Here is a 19993-nt window from a genome sequence, read left to right as displayed (position 1 = left end):
GACAAGGGGGGGCAGGTGGTTGGAGGGGGAGCGGGTGCGGCGGTGGTCAAGCTGTTGTAGATGTTGTCAATTTTACGTTGGAAGAAAGAGAGGAAGGAGATGCAGTTGTTTACTGTGAATGACTGGGTGGTGGTGTTCAGGGGGCGGAGGAGTTTGTTTATTGTCGAGAAGAGTGCTTTTGGGTTTCCGGAGCCAGAGTGGATAATTTGAGAGTAGTAGGCAGAGCGGGCGCGGGAGAGGGCATCTTTGTAGTGTTGTAGGTGGTCCTTGTAGGCTTGGGAGTGAACTGTGAGACCCGTTTTATTGCGGAGTCTTTCAAGTTGGCGAGCACGAGTTTTCATCAGGTGGAGTTCAGGGGTAAACCAGGGAGCAGAATGGGTGAAAGAAACTGTTTTGGTTTTTACAGGCGCAAGCTGGTCAAGGCAGGAGGAGAGAGTGTGGTTGTAGTAGTCAGTGAGGTCGGAAGGGGTGTGGAGGTCAATGAAGGGAGAAGTGGACATTTTTTCAGAGAGGGTGGATGAGAATGAGGTAGGTGAAAGAGCGTTTAGCTTACGGAAGTTGATTGTGCGATAATGCCTTGGTGTTGGGGCGGGGATGTTGATGGTCAGAGTGATGGCTAAGTGGTCAGAGAGGGTGAGGTCGGAGCCAGAGAGATGGTGCAACTTTAATCCAGTGGAGCAGACAAGATCCAAAATGTGACCACGGATATGGGTAGGAAAGTCGACATGTTGAGTGAGGTTAAAGCAGGTGAGTAAATCAGTGAAGTCAGTGGTTATTGTGGAGTCAGTGGAGTCCATGTGGATATTGAAATCACCAAGGAGGAGGATTGAGGGGGAGAGGGAACATAGCTGGGTCAGAAAGTAGGAGAAGTCAGACAGGAATGATGGGTGTGGTTTGGGAGGGCGGTAGACGACAGCCATGACTGACTGCGTGCGACCAGAGAGTTTTAAAGCCAGGTGTTCAAATGATGGAGCAGATGAGATGGAGATGAGGTTGGTCTTGATGTCTTGACGGTGGATAACGGCAATTCCACCACCTCGGCCCTCCGAGCGTGGTTTATTGACGTAGGAATATCCATTGGGTGTGGTGAGGTTAAGTGTGTAGTAGTCCAGAGGTTGTTGCCAGGTTTCGGTGAGACAGAGAAAGTCCAGTTTGTTATCCAGGATGTATTCGTTCAGGATGAGGCATTTGTTGTTGAGGGACCGGGTGTTGAACAGGGTGAGCTTGATGTTGTTGATGGCGAATGGATGGTGATGGAAGGCGAAGGTTGAGGACTTGGGGTTTGTGAAGGGGAGAGAGAGGGGAAGAGTTTCTGACTTGAAGTCACGTCTTACATTGCTCGGATGTTCCGCGGGTCCGTACTAGTTTTAAATATAATCTCTGAGTATAAGATTTTATTTTTATTTTTGCAGTTTGCTTATCTCTATCAATGTTTCATGCACAGCCAGCTATTAGAACTCATGCAACTAAGAAATAGTACCAGTGAAGTATTTTCTTGCAATAACAAACTTGCACTTTCTGTTGCCTTCTACAGAGCAGTGTGGTGGAAACCTGTCTGCAGTCAAGCCAGGATATGTGACCTCAGTTAAATATCCTGAAGATTATCCACCTCATCTGAAGTGCGAGTGGCTCATTACAGCTCCACTCTCAGACATGCGACTTGTGATTAATTTCAACCCACACTTTGATGTGGAAGGAACTGGAGAGTGCCGGTAGGTTGAGTCCTAACATTTTTCATTATCTTTTCGATTCGTTTATTTTGAAGTCATTACTATGTCAAATTATTACTATACTGTATATGTAACTGGAACTGCCAAAAATGAACTGATACATTTTGAGGCCCCCAAAGAGTCTCTCTGGCATTGTCGGAATTATTTCAAAACGTTGATGTTATTTTGTAGATTCTTTTTATACTTTCGTAATATTCAAGTCTATATATATATGTATATATATATGCATATATATATATATGCATATATATATATATATATATATATATATATATATATATATATATGTATATATATATATATATATGTATATATGTGAAGAAGCAGCTCTTCGTTTGGAAAAGAAGTCCACAAATAGCCTGAAATGACGCAGCTTTTATTTAAAACCAACTTATACAGATCCGGAAGAAGCCAGACATCTACAGCAAGAACCATCTTCATGCCACGTCTAGCCTTCCTGGAAACGCATTGATTCTCATTCACTTATATATGAATACGATTATCAGAAAATCTCCGAGAGAACAAAGCGACTGGCGAGAGTCCCTCCCACCGTTATCCCTAGCCCCCACCGTCATCCGCTGTCATTCGGGGGAGTCAGCCCTTCCTTATCATTCGGACCAGATGTTTCTCTGGGCTCCGAGAAAACAGAAATGTAACTCACAGAGAGAAGAGTGCATGCTTGGCCAGATAAGACCATAAAATATATGGGTTTGTTCACATGAGTAATTCAAAGCATGTTTATACAGAGTCAAGCGTCGCTGTGATTAATACAAAATATATATGGTTTTAACGATAGGTTTATGTCTGCAATCTAATCATTCTACTAGCGTTACACAAAATCACGCGCATGTGAGCGTGATTTTACGACCGGCCTTATCTAGCCTCGAAAAAAGCACACGTATACAATTGTCCAGCACGACCGAAGCGAGCCTTTCCTCATCCAAAACTAAAACGAAGCAAAAACCCTTTATTAACTTTATGAAAATAGCATTTTTAAACAACATTTAAATCATAACACATTAGCAACCAACGTCTATAACTGAACTTTAGGCAATAACAAATCTACAACTTGACATTCCTTCCTCTTGTCTCGTCGAGACAAAGTATCTTAAGAGACAACGTGCCACATCGGGCTTTATTGAAAAATAATTGTGTAATGCGGGTATCTCCCAAGGGCATATCGTGCGCCCAAAGCGCCTCGCCCGTGCATTTGGCGAACGTGTCGTGTGGTGCGTGCTCGGAGCCTGAGGGCTCAGAACATGAAAGTCCATTAACGTTTCGGATCCACAACGAAGGTGTCTGGTCCAGATGAGGTTCTGCTCCGCCAGAGGGCCACCACCTCCCCTGCGGAACTTGCTCCCCCCACCCTTTGCAGACTCAGTCCTTGCAGATCTTCGAAGTTAATCAACGATCATGCCCATGAGGTCCCTCACGTGCTGCTGTTCTGGGGAATACATAATATTGTCAGTATCTTGTGTCTCAATTTCCTGGTCAGGGTACAGAGCGTAAAAATCCGATTCACTTGAAGCATTTGAACTTAATACATATGAAGCAAAGAGAGGAACTTCCTTTATGTCAAAGTCTCCCTTGGGCGCCTGGTCGGCTTGCGGGTCTAGGATATCCACGTCGGGTCCCTCGACCGCCAGACCCAGCGTCGCAATCAGATCCATAGTTGGGTCGGAAGGGGGCGTGCAGCTGTCAGCTTGTAATACATAAGCAGCGTTAGCCAGTACACGCAAGGGGTTTATAGCACAAGTATCACAGTCATCACATACACCGTTACAGGCAGCAGCCAGTTCCCACATGGGATCCGCACAAGTATCACAGTCATTACAAAATTCAATGCAATTTTCTGGAGCGCCGGTCGCAACTGCCTTGTTGAAGGACCTGTTCAGGTCGACGGCCTCTGTGGTCAGAGCCATAGTCGTTGTCGGCGGCTTCTTCACTTTCCATCCTGTAAAATACTTTCTCATACAGAGGAGGACTAGAGATTTCATTAGTGCCCCCCAAATTACTACCCCGATTATCACAGCCAGTGCGGTCAATAACCACTTCACTATGGTGCCCGTCCATCCCTGGAACCAGTCAGTGAGCCAGCTAAATGTATAAGAATTTTCGCGCGCGATCCGATCGATCGTCAGGGCGTGGCTAGTTTCCCTTAGTCTCACTTCTGCATCACCATTGTACGCATGTGAATTACCGTGTCCAATAGTATGTCATGAGCCGTAGCGGTGTCGTTTGCCACCTTTTCTAGGGCCAAAGCCAATTTATCTATCCGGAAACTATCCATGACTGTGCCCGCTCCTGGGAAGAAGAAACCAAACACCTTTTCCCATAGGCTCCCGTGTAGTTTAGTGGTTCCATCTTCGTTCATGACTGACCTCTTATAACGCCTGTCCAAGGACTTTGGGTCTAGCTCATCCAGTATCTCAACGTCAGGAAGGACTGAACCCAGATAACATGTGCCCCCCCAATTATTTGGTAAATAGGGGTAAGCCTTGTCGCCGCATATAAACATTGTCCCATGGGGTGGGACCAGGTGGGTGGATAAGCACTGGAGTCCCTTTACCACCCCATTAATCCTACTAACCCCCCTAGAGAATGTTATAGCCGTTATGTTGTGGTTGTGTTTATCTTGCAGTGTAGTGTCTGGTGCTTGTATGGCCAACTTACAGTGCGTGGCGTGGATCCACGAGGTCTTGCCCTCGCAAAAGACTGCCGTTGGTGTAGTCAGCAACACCTGGACTGGTCCCTTCCACCTTGGTTCCAAGGCGTTCTTGCAGGTGAAGTGCTCCACGAACACCTGGTCTTTTTCCTCTGGTGGAACACCTGGTCCACAAGTCTCCTGGGAGCGCCTGGTCTACAGGTCTCCAATTCATAGATTCAATTCATTCAATTCATAGTTTCATAGAACACCTTTTCTCCAATTTCCTAATCCACTTTTTTTCAAGTGGATCCAATTTTATCCAATATTCAATTTTTAAATTCAATCCCATTTAATCCAGTCCAATTCAAATTAAATTCAATCCTTCTCTCAGCATCCCATTACCTGTTTCCAACATCAATAAAAATAAAATTATAAAATTAATAAAAATCAATCATCTCAAATCTCAAATCAAATCAAAATCATAAAAAAATCAATAAAATAATAAAAATAAACGAAAATTACTTCAGCTAGAGTTTCAACTAGAATTAACACAAACAAACCACCATTAACCTCCATTAACACAAACAAACCACCATTAACCTCCATTAACCTCCCCCTATTGTTTATTTATTTTCACGAATAAACAAATAATAGAAATAACCTGGTCTACTTCCAATTTCAATTCTGGTCAGTTCTGGTGTCTGGTCACACACAATGTTTTCCTCACCCACTGTGATTCGCTCAAAATAGATTCTCACTGTTATGTCTGAAATTCGTCTCATGAAAACCCATTCAAGAGTCCGGTGTACCCGACGGCCAAACACATAGACACGCCGAAGACCCCAGGGTACCCATCAAACTAGCTTGTCCCCAGATCCACAACACAGCGAAACATGTAACTTTACTAAAACTAGAACGGGCACTCGGTAGAGCGCATACCTTCGCCGCAGCTACTTTTGTTGCCAAAATAAAAGACTACAAGATCTGTGTAGCAAAGCCACACCTACGTTGTCATGCGGGAAGATTTGTTTCAAATTAAACCATTCTATCCCGCCAAAAGTTTGATATTGTAATCACATCCATGACCTTTTCATGACCTTGACCTTGACCTTTGACCCGATCGATTCCAAAATCTAATCAAATGGTTCCCGGATAATAACCTATCATCCCACCAAATTTCATGCGAATCGGTTGAATACTTTTTGAGTTATGCGAATAACATACACATACACACACACACACAGACATACAAATAAATACACAGCGATCAAACATAACCTTCCGCTTTTGCGAAGGTAATAATCACTTACTCATAACTAATACTCATAATAACTCATAATTACTTATGTAATTACTCATGCCAATACTTACTTAAAATAATGTAATATCCCAATCTTCACCCCCTATGCAAATCGAAGCACCCCGGACAATCCACAACCAATATCAACCACTGTAGCCGCCTTCCCGATTCCAGGCAGCCACACGCAGCCACATACATCTCCCTCCACGTCACACAAGACAACAGCCAACGAGTGTGTCCACCACACAGAAACCTTTGGCAATGCAACAACCGAACTCCCAGACAACCAACAACAAAACCCAATCCATCTCCATGGCTCATCAAGCAGTTCCAACTTAATCCAGCTTCACATACCGATTTCCCCAAAAACTCGTGAAACTTCACCCCCATTCTGGAAAAACCCTGGACTAAACCCTGACACCCTAAATAACTTCAGACCCATCTCCAACCTACCCTTTCTGTCAAAAGTTTTGGAACGTGCTGTGGCCACTCAACTCAAACATCACCACTCTGCCAATAACCTGTATGAAACATCCCAATCCGGATTCTGCTCCAGCCACAGTACTGAAACTGCTCTCCTCAAAATCACCAGCGACCTTTTCTCTCCTCTGGCGCCGGCAACCTCAACATTTTCATCCTCCTCACCTCAACGCCTCCTTTGACATCATCAATCACACCATCCTCCTCACCCTGTTTAGACCAGCTTGTGCCTATTAAACCCAAATCAGTTCACTCCCAAGCCTACAAGGACCACCTACTACTCTCAAATTATCCACTCTGGCTCCGGAATCCCAAAAGCACTCTTCTCTACAATAAACAAACTAAATAAACAAATAAATAAACAAACTTTACAGCGTGAACAAACTCCTCAGCGCCCTGGATACCACCACCTGTCATTCAGAGTAGACAACAGCATCTCCTTTCTCCTTTCTGGCATCCAAATAAAATTCTGGCTTCAAATCAACTTCCTCGAACTTAACTATGATAAATCTAAATTAATCTTCGTTTGCCCAAAACCACTCACCAAATCCACCCATAACTTTGCCCCCAACATCGATGGTTTCCCAGTATCCACCTTTTATGAATTTTATGAATCTTCTCATTATTCGAAAGTTTACAAAATGTCCCAAATCTGTATATTATTTTCTACTGTGGTTATATTAAACCATTATTTTACAAAATCCAACTTTCAATAAACTGAAAAATGCTTCGCCATGGAATAGTCCACCACTCATATAAATAATCATAAGAGTTCTGCGAAACATCTCCATCTTTAAAACTTAGCCAACCAATTTTAAACCACATGTTTTCCCCCCAAAAAACAAGTCACATTCTTTGTATATTGCCAACATTGTTCATCGTTTAAGTATCATCCAGAACTAAATTTTTATAAACCATCAACTTGTAGATGCATTTATTTATATCCCATTAACCCAAGAACTCTCAATTGCTTGGTTATATTTTAGTAATGTCATATATCCATATTTCTTTTCCAAAATGTTCCTGATATACACATTAATCCCATCTGTCTTTGTTTCCAGATGAACTCAAATCAGGAAATCAACACAAATCCTTATTACCTCCAATCAATCACACTGCACATCATTCCCCGTCCTTGATGGATAATTTTACATCCAGATGGGCACAGCATCCCATTTTTGGCGACCCAGCCCTGAAACAAGCCCCTGGACTCCTTGCAGGCTGGACCAAAACCCCTGGACGAGGTTGCATCCCAGTACTGACTCTGCTGCCTTCTTGCAAACCACTTCAACTCCATGAATTTTACATGTTTCGTGAACAGAACAAAGCCCTCTGTAATCGTCAGATTGAACCTGCCCCAAACCCGTCCATATAAACTCCATTGTTGTCCTGTCCATCTCTCTGTGTTACATTTACATTTTGTGACTCACAGCTCCACATCGCAAAATGCTAGCTTCTACGAATCCAACAACCGTCACAATCCGCCCAGGAACTTCCAGGCGTGCTCTACAATGCAGCACCTCTCTACCTGGTGCACACCTTTCGCACATCCCTCCTCGTTCGCACAACGCTTCATCAACACACCTCCTCGCGCCCACACCTTGGCACAAGCCACACCACATACCGACAGTTGAAACCTCGATATTCCTCTTTCCTCGGATAAGCGTTCTGTTGAAAACGTGACATTTCTGCTCAAATTATTGAATTTCCAAATACTCTCCCTGCAGCGCCCGTGAGGCAGCTTGTCCCACATTATCTGCCCCCAGACCCATATGCGTTTTAATAACAACCTTACCAGCATCGCTCGCCAGCAAACCCTTTGTCCGGCGCATCGATCAACACAAATGCATCGAGGCATCTTCCAGCCGCCACTCCGCACTGTACCTCACTTACTGTATGAACAAGACTTCCTGTTGGAACTTGTCACCGGAAATTAATTACTCTGTCTTGAAATCGTTTATTTTAGCGTTTAGAAAATCATTTTTAGAAATCGAATTTTAGTTTAGAAATCGTTTCTTCCCCTTATATAAATCCATCTTAAATAACGTATTCCTTCTGTGACATTGCATGGCATGTATGTCGCAGGCTCACTATTCCGACATGGCTCATGACTCATGTCTAATTCTGACATGAAGATGAAGGACAAGAAGATGAAGGATGAAGGACATGACATGAAGAAGAAGATTCTGACAAGATACTGACATGAACGTCCGACATCCAGCAAAGTCGAAATGACCCACAATGCATTTGGGCACACATCCTCCTCTGAGAGTGGGCGAGTTATCGCCGGCACTCTGAGCAAATCTCATCCTCTGAACCCAATTCAACAAACTCAACAACAACTGCTCTTATTTCCCATCCTGACAACAACAATTACAACGACAACTGCCCAAAACCGAGAGCCCCCATTCAGCGCACACGTGACTCGCGGTTCGCTCGGCTCCTGCCCGAATGCACAATATCCCTCTACCCAAACTTCCACGGAGCCGCACGGCGGAAACACAGGTTTGTACCACACTTTAATTAAACGAACATCGCCAGGATTCTCGGATAGACGTTAATTTCACAACACACATGACAAAAATCCGATTTAAATTCAGAGATCGCCGATCGACCTGGCACAACCATCTCAACGCGACGACGCCACGCCGCCCCCCGTCCTGGCGCGCACCCTCGTGCCTCCACACGAATCCCAACGCTCCCGCCTCGCGGTTTCCTGCGAGGCTCGTAGCCGTGGCAACCAAAACTGCGCGCCGCTCTCGAATGAGGGCCGTCATAACAGTGAGCTGTCAGAACTCATCCCTAGCTCGTAAACATCGCAAAAAACAGGATCTCCGACGCTCCACCTCCCCGACCCCAAATGCACCACACGACACCAATTCCAAAGGTGAGCTGCCTCAGCGATACATCCCACACATACAATCCACAATATCTGCCATTGAATGAACTCTTCGATTCCAGTCAAACACACACTTCGACCCAAACTCTGAACCTCCAGTTCCACAAACTCCAAACCTCCGTCCGACTGCCGCTCGAAAGACAAAGCAGCCCATCCTGCAACCATCTCCAAGAAACCGCTTCATATCAACAGTAGGTCGACAAGGGCACTCCGAGTGCTTTCCTGACCCGATTTATATCAATCCGCTTCCCAAACAACTCCCAAACAGATGAAAATCCGGACTCAGTTCAGGACCTCGCCTGTTCTCTCGGATAGACGCTAAAATGGACATTCCCGGCCTGAATTTCCCGCACGTCGAGCAGATCACTTACAAAGCTTCACACCGAAACCCTCTGCTTTGCATATGTCATACAGACAAATACATTGGCTAGATACACACGTCAATTAACATCCCAATATACATTCATTCCTCATTCATGTTACGTCTCTTATTCAAGGGAAAGGATTTTTGGGACGGGTTGGACGGGGTGGGTTGAGGTGAAAAAGGGAAGGCAGGGCGGGGGGTGTTGGGGTGTTGCCTAGAGCCCCGGGACTGAGCTCAGGTCTTGGGGGGGGGGGGGGGTGGGGGGTCCTTTTGCACGGCCCAATTCTGCGGCTGTGGAGGGGGCCCTTGTATGTTCCAGTTTTGGGGAGGGGGCCCTTGTGGGTTCCGAATTTTGGGGAGGGGGCCCTTATGGATTCCTGGGCAAGCATTTGCAACATGTCGTCCTTTACATCGGCCTTCTTATCGTCGCCCATGTCCCACTGCTCGGCCGCTTCATCTAATTGGTCGGTTAGCCTTAGTGCGATGTGTACCCCGGCCAACAACAGGTCGACCAGGGCCCCCCAATCGTCGAGGGTCTGGGCCGGGGTTGGTGCTACATTCGGCCAGCGTGCGTGTACTTTGGCCTGGTCCCACACCCGCGCTGGCAATACAGCCTCTCCCATGTGGCAGACGTCCCGCCAATCTGCGCCTGTATTTTGTATCCACAAACGCATAAGTTCCGGTACGTGACCGGGCTGTTCAGCCAGCAAGGTTCTCACCCGCTCCTGCATAGCCGCCAAATCTGGTTCTTTCAAATGGTTTTTTAAAGGGACACATCTCGATTGTAGGCTGTGAGTTCTCCGATTCCGTGAGCCCTTCCACTGAGGGGTACAATACAATACTCCTAGCCCTTCTGGGGCCGCGAACCCGCTGTCCGCCCCATTAATTTCTTGTCCTCTAAAAGGATTGCCCGGGCTAAGGTGAACCTGAGGGGCGGCTGGTCTAGTTTTCTGGGGGTCTAACCCCTGGGGGAACAGGGGCGGGGGTGGGAGAGGTGGCGCCTGTGGCCCTGGGACAGGGCTCAGGGCTTGGGGGGGTGGGGGGTCTTGGTCTGGCATCTGGTCCAGCGGCATCACTCGCTGATTTACTTGTTTAACTGCTTACTTACTTGTCCTCTGGCCAGGGATTATTTAAATCTTTAGTTAACACAGCCCAGTCCTTTACTGGTCTTACCGCGGCAAAATGATGCCTCTTAAACATGAAAGATGCCGGGGTTCCCTTAAGGGGTTCCCCTTCTTTCATTAGCTTGCTTCCCATCTTATTGCTCTGGGCTGATCCTTCCTGGAAAGTTCTCGGCCTGGCTCAACCTTTACGGCTGTCCGACCTCACTTTTCCCTTTCCCTTGTTAACTTATAACGTTCCTACCCTTATCGAACGTTATCTTTACCGATATCCTGCGCAAATCCTTTTACTGGCCATGTTTTTATGGCCCTCTTAAGTTAGCCACAGCCCTTCGTTCCCTGGCATGCAATGGCATACCCCATCTTGTCTCTGGGCTGTTCCTTCCTGGAAAGTTCTCGGCCTGGCTCAACCTTTACGGCTGTCCGACCTCACTTTCCCCTCCTGGTGCTAACTGTAACTTTAAGCTTACTGTTAAGTCCTTACTGGTATCCTTACTTGTTTATCCTGGCTTTAACAAAGCCACGTCATTCTGAGGCCTAAAATGAGCCTTTACTTACAATTTCTGTTCGAGTGCAGGCCGCGCGGAGACAGGGAGACTGAACCCGCTCGAGGGAGGAAGGTACGAATTTGGAATAATAGCCCTCTGATATAAAACAACTCCCACCTTTAATCAAATCCGCGTGCCGGCGCCGGCCTCAGGCAGCCTTCCTCCTGTCCCTCGGGCTCCGTTTCCCGTCGTCCGGTGCTGACCCCACTCCTGGTACCATCTGTGAAGAAGCAGCTCTTCGTTTGGAAAAGAAGTCCACAAATAGCCTGAAATGACGCAGCTTTTATTTAAAACCAACTTATACAGATCCGGAAGAAGCCAGACATCTACAGCAAGAACCATCTTCATGCCACGTCTAGCCTTCCTGGAAACGCATTGATTCTCATTCACTTATATATGAATACGATTATCAGAAAATCTCCGAGAGAACAAAGCGACTGGCGAGAGTCCCTCCCACCGTTATCCCTAGCCCCCACCGTCATCCGCTGTCATTCGGGGGAGTCAGCCCTTCCTTATCATTCGGACCAGATGTTTCTCTGGGCTCCGAGAAAACAGAAATGTAACTCACAGAGAGAAGAGTGCATGCTTGGCCAGATAAGACCATAAAATATATGGGTTTGTTCACATGAGTAATTCAAAGCATGTTTATACAGAGTCAAGCGTCGCTGTGATTAATACAAAATATATATGGTTTTAACGATAGGTTTATGTCTGCAATCTAATCATTCTACTAGCGTTACACAAAATCACGCGCATGTGAGCGTGATTTTACGACCGGCCTTATCTAGCCTCGAAAAAAGCACACGTATACAATTGTCCAGCACGACCGAAGCGAGCCTTTCCTCATCCAAAACTAAAACGAAGCAAAAACCCTTTATTAACTTTATGAAAATAGCATTTTTAAACAACATTTAAATCATAACACATTAGCAACCAACGTCTATAACTGAACTTTAGGCAATAACAAATCTACAACTTGACATATATATGACATCACACTTGGACAAACAGTATATATCTTCATCCAATCTTCAGCAACTCACACCATTGCAATATTTATGACATTTTATTCACGCGAAAGCCCATACTGTCCTATCGATAATACTACTCTTTTGCATTCAACCACCTACTGTCCAATTGCCTCAAGAATCCATCATCAAGTTATCATTACATCTATCATTGAGTTGTGTGCTGACATGTTTGATAAAATATATGCATATTGTACTGCATATAGAATATCGGTGAATGCACACCAAACTTTTTGTAGAACTTTAAATTTGAACTTTTAAGACAACAACAACAACAACATGCATTTTAAGGCCATTTTCCCTGCTAGAGCGGGGGTTAGCCTTGCGGTCCCCATGACAATCTTCTCCATCTTGCCCTATTTTCTGCATCTCTCCTTGTTAACCCCCTTGCCCGCATTTCTTCTTCCACCATCTTTAGCCAAGTCTTTCTCGGTCTTCCCCGTCCTCTACTTCCTTCTACATTCATTTCCATCACTCTTCTCAACCAGTCACTTTCATCCTTCCTCAACACATGACCAAACCATCTCCACCTGTTCCTCTTCACAGCATCAATCACAGGCTCTATTCCCATCATTTTTCGCAATTCATCATTTGTCTTCCTCTCTCTCAACGATACTCCGCACATCCATCGAACCATTCGCATTTCCACCCTTTCCAACCTTCGTTGCTGCTCTACGTTCATAACCCATGTCTCGCTCCCATAAATCATAACACTTCTCACACATGCAGCATACACCTTTCCCTTCAGCTTCAACGACACTCCCCTCCTCATCAGCACGCCACTCAGTTCCCGAAACTTCTTCCATGCACATCTCACTCCAGCAACCGTTGCCGAGTCTGATCCACCTTCTCCATTCAGCATGTCTCTGAAGTAGCAAAATGTTTTCACACCTTCCAGCTTCACGCCGTCTCCAAGATCCAACTCAACATTTCCTCCATGTGCAGCTCCCTCTGTGCACACCTTACATTTGAATGTAGCTGCCACACTGGTTAATGACCCTCTCAGACCACTACATTTTTGATGAACCCACTCAGCGCACATTGTACATTGAATGGAGTTCACTCCGACACCCTTCCTGCACACAGCACAGGGCCACTTCCCAGTTCTTTCCACCTCACCACATGCTTTACCACTTGCCATCACCTTCGTCTTTCCGATATTCACCTTCAGGCCTTTTGTCTCCATACATTCCTTCCACTTGTTCATCTTTTCCTTCAGTCCATCCATACTTTCCGCAATCAACACCAGATCATCTGCATACAACAACTCCCACGGTAAACCCTCCTTTACGTTCTGAGCCAGCACCTCCATCACAGCTACAAATAGTAGTGGACTTAGTACCGACCCCTGATGCACTCCCACCTTCACCTCAAACTCACCACTGTTCCCGTCCTTCATCGTTACAGCTGTGCGCGCTCTTTTGTACATTGCCATCACTACTCTCATCAACCATTCCTCCACTCCTAACTTCCTCAATGCCCATGTCAATACTTTGCGTGGAACCCTATTGAATGCTTTCTCCAGATAAACAAACCCAAGAAACAACTTCTGCCTCTTCTCCATGTACTTCTCCTGCAACTGCCTCACAATAAAAAGCGCGTCTGTCGTTCCTCTTCCTGGCATAAATCCAAACTGCATTTCATCGACCTTCACTTTCTTCCTTATCCTCCTCTCCAACACCCTTTCCAATACCTTCATTCCATGCTCCAATAACTTTATCGCTCGGTACGAGCCACACTCTAGAGGGTCACCTTTCCCCTTGTATAGAGGGACGAGGGTACTCAGTTCCCAAACCACTGGAATGCGGCCTTGTTTCACCGCCAGATTACAGATCTCTGTCATTCTCTTCACACCCCAACTTCCTGCTGCCTTCAACATATCTCCCACAACTCCCGTCGGCCCTCCCGCTTTTCGACTCTTCATTGCTTTTATCGCTTCCTCAACTTCCTTCTCAGTTATCTTCTCTGCCGGTCCTAAAACTGGGTTACTCTCTATGTTGCCATCCCATTCATTCTCTGTATTCAACAGCATTTCCATATATCTTTTCCATCTTCCTTTAATTCCATCTGGGTCCACAACGATTTGTCCCACTTCATCCTTCAAGCAACTCACCCCCATCACATCACACCTCTCTTTCGCTATCTGCTTTGCAATCCTGAATACTGCTCTCTGACATTCTTCCGAATCCAAGCATTCTCCGAACATTTTCCTACATGCCTCCTGCGCCTTTGCTACCTCTTTCCTTGCAGCCTTCTTGGCTGCCTTATAACTTTCATGCTCTGCTGTTTCTGCTCCCGTACCCTTCGCCTTCTGCCACTCCTTGAACTTCTTCCTCTTCTCGTCAATCCTCTTTCCAACTTCATCATCCCACCACCATGTTTCCGAGTGCCTCGGTGGTCCTTTTGTCCATCCACATACCTCACCAATGGCTCCCAACAGACAAGCTTTCATTCTCATCCAACCACTTTCAAGCTCAACCACATCATCCTCTACCCTACTCAGCCTCTCTTTTAATGCCTCCCTTACTGTCACCTCTTTCAACCTCCACACCTTCATTCTCGGTTGGCACTTCACCCGCCGAGCTCTCCTCACACCTTTGACCCTTATGTCGCAGACAACCAAGTGGTGCTGTGAAATAGCCTCCTCCCCCGGGATCACCTTTGTGTCCCGGAGGTGCCCCCTATCTCGCCTATGCACCATCAGGTAGTCAATGGTTGTCGTCGACCCACCTGACGTGTATGTAACATTGTAACAAGCTTATTATCCTCTTTGTGGAACTGAGTATTACAAATCAACAAATCAGCTGTGGAACTACCAACCTGCGGAGCATATCCCGAGATGACGTTCACCAAGAGCTTTCCAATCATCATTTTCACCATCATCAACCTATCACTCACTCTCGTCACACTCACCACACTGTCTACAAACTCCTCAGAAAACAGGACACCAACACCATTCACGCCCTCCAGGCACCCTTGCCACACAAACTTGTATTTCTGTCCCTGCCTACCCTTCACCATTCTCACACCACTTCCCTTCCATCTCGTCTCTTGCACAGAACATATGTCCACTCTTCTTCTGACCAATACTTCCACCACTTCTCCTGATCTCCCTGTCATTGTCCCTACATTCCATGTCCCAAACCTCAGAAACCGATCTCCACTTCGGGCTGTACCCTGCCCATCTGTAGTTATAATTGTCATGGTTCTCTTTTTGAGGCAATGTTTTTTTTTTAATGGCCGGATGCCCTTCCTGACGCCAACCCTCTTAGTCGTCTCTTACGACACGCAGGGATACGGTGTACCTATTCTAAATCCAGGGTACACACTGGGAAACGTTTAAAACATGGAAATTCTAGAGGGGGGGGGGGGGCATCACGGCTGCGGGGGCCCCGTCAGCACCACGCCACGTTTGCCCGGTCAGCACCACGGCGGCCCGGTCAGCACCACGGCGGCCCGGTCAGCACCACACCACGTTTGCCCGGTCAGCACCACGTCAGCCCGGTCAGCACCACACCATGTTTGCCCGGTCAGCACCACACCACGTTTGCCCGGTCAGCACCACGGCGGCCCAGTCAGCACCACACCACGTTTGCCCGGTCAGCACCACGTCAGCCCGGTCAGCACCACACCACGTTTGCCCGGTCAGCACCACGTTTGCCCGGTCAGCACCACGTTTGCCCGGTCAGCACCACACCACGTTTGCCCGGTCAGCATCGCACCACGTTTGCCCGGTCAGCACCACGGCGGCCCGGTCAGCACCACACCACGTTTGCCCAGTCAGCACCACACCACGTCAGCCCGGTCAGCACCACACCACGTTTGCCCGGTCAGCACCACGGCGGCCCGGTCAGCACCACGGCAGCCCGGTCAGCACCACACCCTTGGAAAGGACTTTGATGCACGTCGGCCCGGTCGGCCCAGAGACTGCCGCGAAGTCCAAGGACATCAGCACGTCATCCGAAAACAGCTCCGGTTGGTGCGAACCAGGTCCCGACACGCCCTTGCTCGCTTGGCCCCGATGAAGGCCTCGCTGGGTGTTCTCCAAACAGGGGCAGAATCGCCCAAGTTTTTAACTTTTAAGAGTTAACAAGTTGAACTTTTAAGAGTTCCACAATAAATATTTACTATTGTAGCTCTGCTAGATATATACTGCTCATGAAGCATGGTGATAGGATTACTCATTTGCAATGCAGCCTTGATATCATTGTAACACAATTGCACATTTCCCTTATGTATACCATATTACAAAGAAGATTAATTTATTTAAGTGCTAATTACCTATATTTATTAATTTAATTATCTTGTAGTATGTAAAGTTGTCATACTAATCAAACTAATCCCATTGCTGGTTACTCTGGTGTAAGGTGAAAGATTGTGCTAAGTCAGACTTTGTCAAACAAGAGATAACTCATTCATGGGTAATGGAGACTGTAACCACCCAAGGGGAATCCACAATCATGGATAACTTCCTGTCAAAGGCACATGCAATTGTAAGACTTCCTGTGACCAGCTTCATTAGACATCCAGATTAAACCCTTAACAGCGAAAGGAAAAAACTTTTTTAAAACCTGTCTTAATGTGTATATTGTACAGGAAGTACAGTCCATTCAGAAAGTATTCAGACCCCTTCACTTTTTTCACATTTTGTTATGTTGCAGCCTTATGATGAAATCGTTTAAATTCATTTTTTCCATCATCAATCTACACTCAATACCCCATAATGACAAAGAGAAAACAGGATTTAAGAAAGTTTTGCAAATTTATTAAAAATAAAAAACTGAAATATCACATTTACATAAGTATTCATACCCTTTGCTATGACACTTGAAATTTAGCTCGGGTGCCTCCCATTTCTCTTGATTATCTTTGAGATGTTTCTACACCTTGATTGGAGCCCACCTGTGGTAAATTCAATTGATTGAACATGATTTGGAGAGGCACACACCTGTCTATATAAGGTCTCACAGCTGAGTTTCAGAAAGGGAGGGCAGAGATATACTGCATATATTATGAGTCTGAGAGTCCTTTAGGTGCTTTTTTTCCAAACTCCAAGCCGGCTTTCATGTGTCTTTCACTGAGGAGAGGCTTCTGTCTGGCCACTGTGCCATAAAGCCCAGATTGGTGGAGTGTTGCAGTGATGGTTGTCCTTCTGGAAGTTTCTCCCATCTCCACACAGGATCTCTGGAGCCAGAGTGACCATCAGGTTCTTGGTCATATCTCTTACCAAGGCCCTTCTCCCCCGATTGCTCAGTTTGGCCAGGCGGCCAGCTCCAAGAAGAGTCCTGGTTTTTCCAAACTTCTTCCATTTAAGAATTATGGAGGCCACTGTGCTCTTGGGAACCTTCAATGCAGCAGAATTTTTTTTTGTGGGCTTCCCCAGATCTGTGCCTCGACACAATCCTGTCTCTGAGCTCTGCAGACAGTTCCCTCGACCTCATGGCTTGGTTTTTGCTCTGATATTCATTGTCAGCTGTGAGACCTTATATAGACAGGTGTGTGCCTTTCTAAATCATGTCCAATCAATTGAATTTACCACAGGTGGACTCCAATCAAGGTGTAGAAACATCTCAAAGATGATCAAGAGAAATGGGAGGCACCTGAGCTGAATTTCATGTGTCATAGCAAAGGGTCTGAATACTTATGTAAATGTGATATTTCAGTTTTTTCTTTTTAATAAATTTGCAAAACTTTCTTAAATCCTGTTTTCTCTTTGTCATTATGGGGTATTGAGTGTAGATTGATGAGGTAAAAAATGAATTTAAACGATTTCAGCATAAGGCTGCAACATAACAAAATGTGAAAAAAGTGAAGGGGTCTGAATACTTTCTGAATGCACTGTATTATTTAGTATCAGGTGTTCTTATCAATTTCTGATTCACTGTTGCATTTTGATTTGGTCAACCTGTTTTCCCTTTTGACACACTTTACGTCTTTTGACCTTTTCTTCCCTGTTATTCTGCTCTTCTCTGTTGAAAATTGAAAGTGCACTTCCTATATAAAAAACACTTTGACCACGACTGCATTATTATCAATAAAGCTTTTTAAAATCATGACTGTCACAAACCAAGCTTCAGTAATCAGTCAATGTCCAACCAGAAGATGGTCGACTGCAGCCTTAAAAATATTGTACTCAAGGCAATAACACAATGCACAACTCAAACGTACCAATGTGGGACGACAATGCAAAAGATGACTGACTGTGCATTATCCCTCTCTCCATTGCATACTTTCTCTGACCCTCACCTCAACAACTTTATTTTCTTTTCTACTACACATTTTTGAGAGTCTACCTCTCCCACTCTCTCCCCCGACTCCCTCATAGACATTACTCATTTTTGCTCGATGGTGCTTTATCTAAAGCCACAATAATTTTCTCAACACTTCTGATCCTGATTCTGATGTACCACACTCTGTTACAGAGCGTCAGTGCTGCCTTAGCTATTTCTGGCCAATTGTTATCCTGGGTGGTTGGACTTCTCAGCAGTAGTTAGGGCGACATTTGTGATTTGTTAATGATTCTGGCGGTAGCTCGCCGGCTCTAAGCGAAGGACACCGTGGGATCTTTAACGTCCTCCAGCTAATACCAGCAGACGGGGCGCCCAGTTGTATCCTCCATCCGAGGGATGGCACACACATTGATAAATCACCCTGTCTGTGAAACACCGGGATGGCATGAGTTTATAGCAGGCCGAGATTCAGACCCAGGCTTCACAGCTTAGAGGTCAGTGTGCGTAACTCTAGAATATAGATCATCCTGCCAACCTTCAACACTATATCAACACTATATGGTCCCATATCTGGAAAGCCGCTACAATTTACTCAAACATGCATGATTTTTCTTCAAGCTATATAATCTAACTTGTAGCCTTTCCACTCGTCACATTTTATCTTGCGTTATATTCAGAATTAGTGTCTATAGCCTCAGCAAACATAGAATTTTAAACTAGAGAGTTCATAGAACATGGTAACCCATGCAGTGTTTAAGTATATTCAGTATTTCAATTTTAATTAAGTATAATGATCTTAAAGATCGTTTAAAAAAATGTGGAAGTTTAGCGCTATTGAAGCAATCTTGTACTTCACCCTTATATACTGTAATAAGACTACGTTGAGTCATAGTTTATGAGATAGAGGCTTTATTGATCACCATAGAACGCAGCATCAATTGGCATATTGGCGACCTCTTCTTCACACCGATACTGCACCCTCTCACATGCCACGCCCACTTCCCAGGGGCTGCACTTGACAGCTCCTGTTACATACAATACACTACCCTATATAGCTTGTCTAAGTACTGCAAAACTGGAGGTTCTTGGAAGTATACACAAAGAATTAAGTTAAGCACCCCCCCCCCCCGTTTTTTTACAACCTCGCACATTACAAGTTTGTTGTCGTCAAAACAGTGTAATATACCCATGATATTGCTATATTTTCTGGAGAAGTGATATTGTGGTCACATAAAAACTTAACAATCATGCCGTTTTCAATATTTTATTCTGAATAATTTAAGGTGAAATTTTTTGGGAATTTTAGGCATATTTTCACCTCAATTTAAGTATGGAGCTATAGGTCCATCACGGACAGTGTGGATGACGTTTATGTTTTCTAACGTACAGTCATTGTTCTGAGAAGACCTCTAGCGATCTTTGCGTCAATAACGTGTGTAGGACCCACGTGATCGGATCACTGACTCAACCCTACGTCTCATAGACCCTGTAAGCCGTCGTATGCGTTGCTGTGGCAGGTTGAACCCCCTCGAGCACGTTTGGGACATGTTGGGACGACAAATTGCGAAGATGGTCCCTCCAATAGCCAATCTGGATGAATTGGAACGTGCATTACATCGGGAATGGAACAACCTGCCACAGCAACG

The 19993-nt window shown here is 45.5% G+C and overlaps 1 protein-coding gene across 1 annotated transcript in view; it reads left to right on the top strand.

The window, feature by feature from the left end:
- LOC137431612 (neuropilin-2-like) overlaps positions 1–19993 on the top strand; it is a 350182-nt gene that overhangs the window by 79752 nt on the left and 250437 nt on the right. The window contains exon 2 of the mRNA XM_068123132.2: positions 1535–1712. Within this exon, the coding sequence (XP_067979233.2) occupies positions 1535–1712 (178 nt within the window). The remainder of the gene's footprint in view (positions 1–1534; positions 1713–19993) is intronic.

The sequence above is a fragment of the Myxine glutinosa genome, chromosome 7 (genome assembly GCF_964187855.1).
Source record: "Myxine glutinosa chromosome 7, kmMyxGlut1.1, whole genome shotgun sequence".
NCBI lineage: Eukaryota > Metazoa > Chordata > Myxini > Myxiniformes > Myxinidae > Myxine > Myxine glutinosa.
This window is presented reverse-complemented; position numbering and strand designations above follow the sequence as displayed.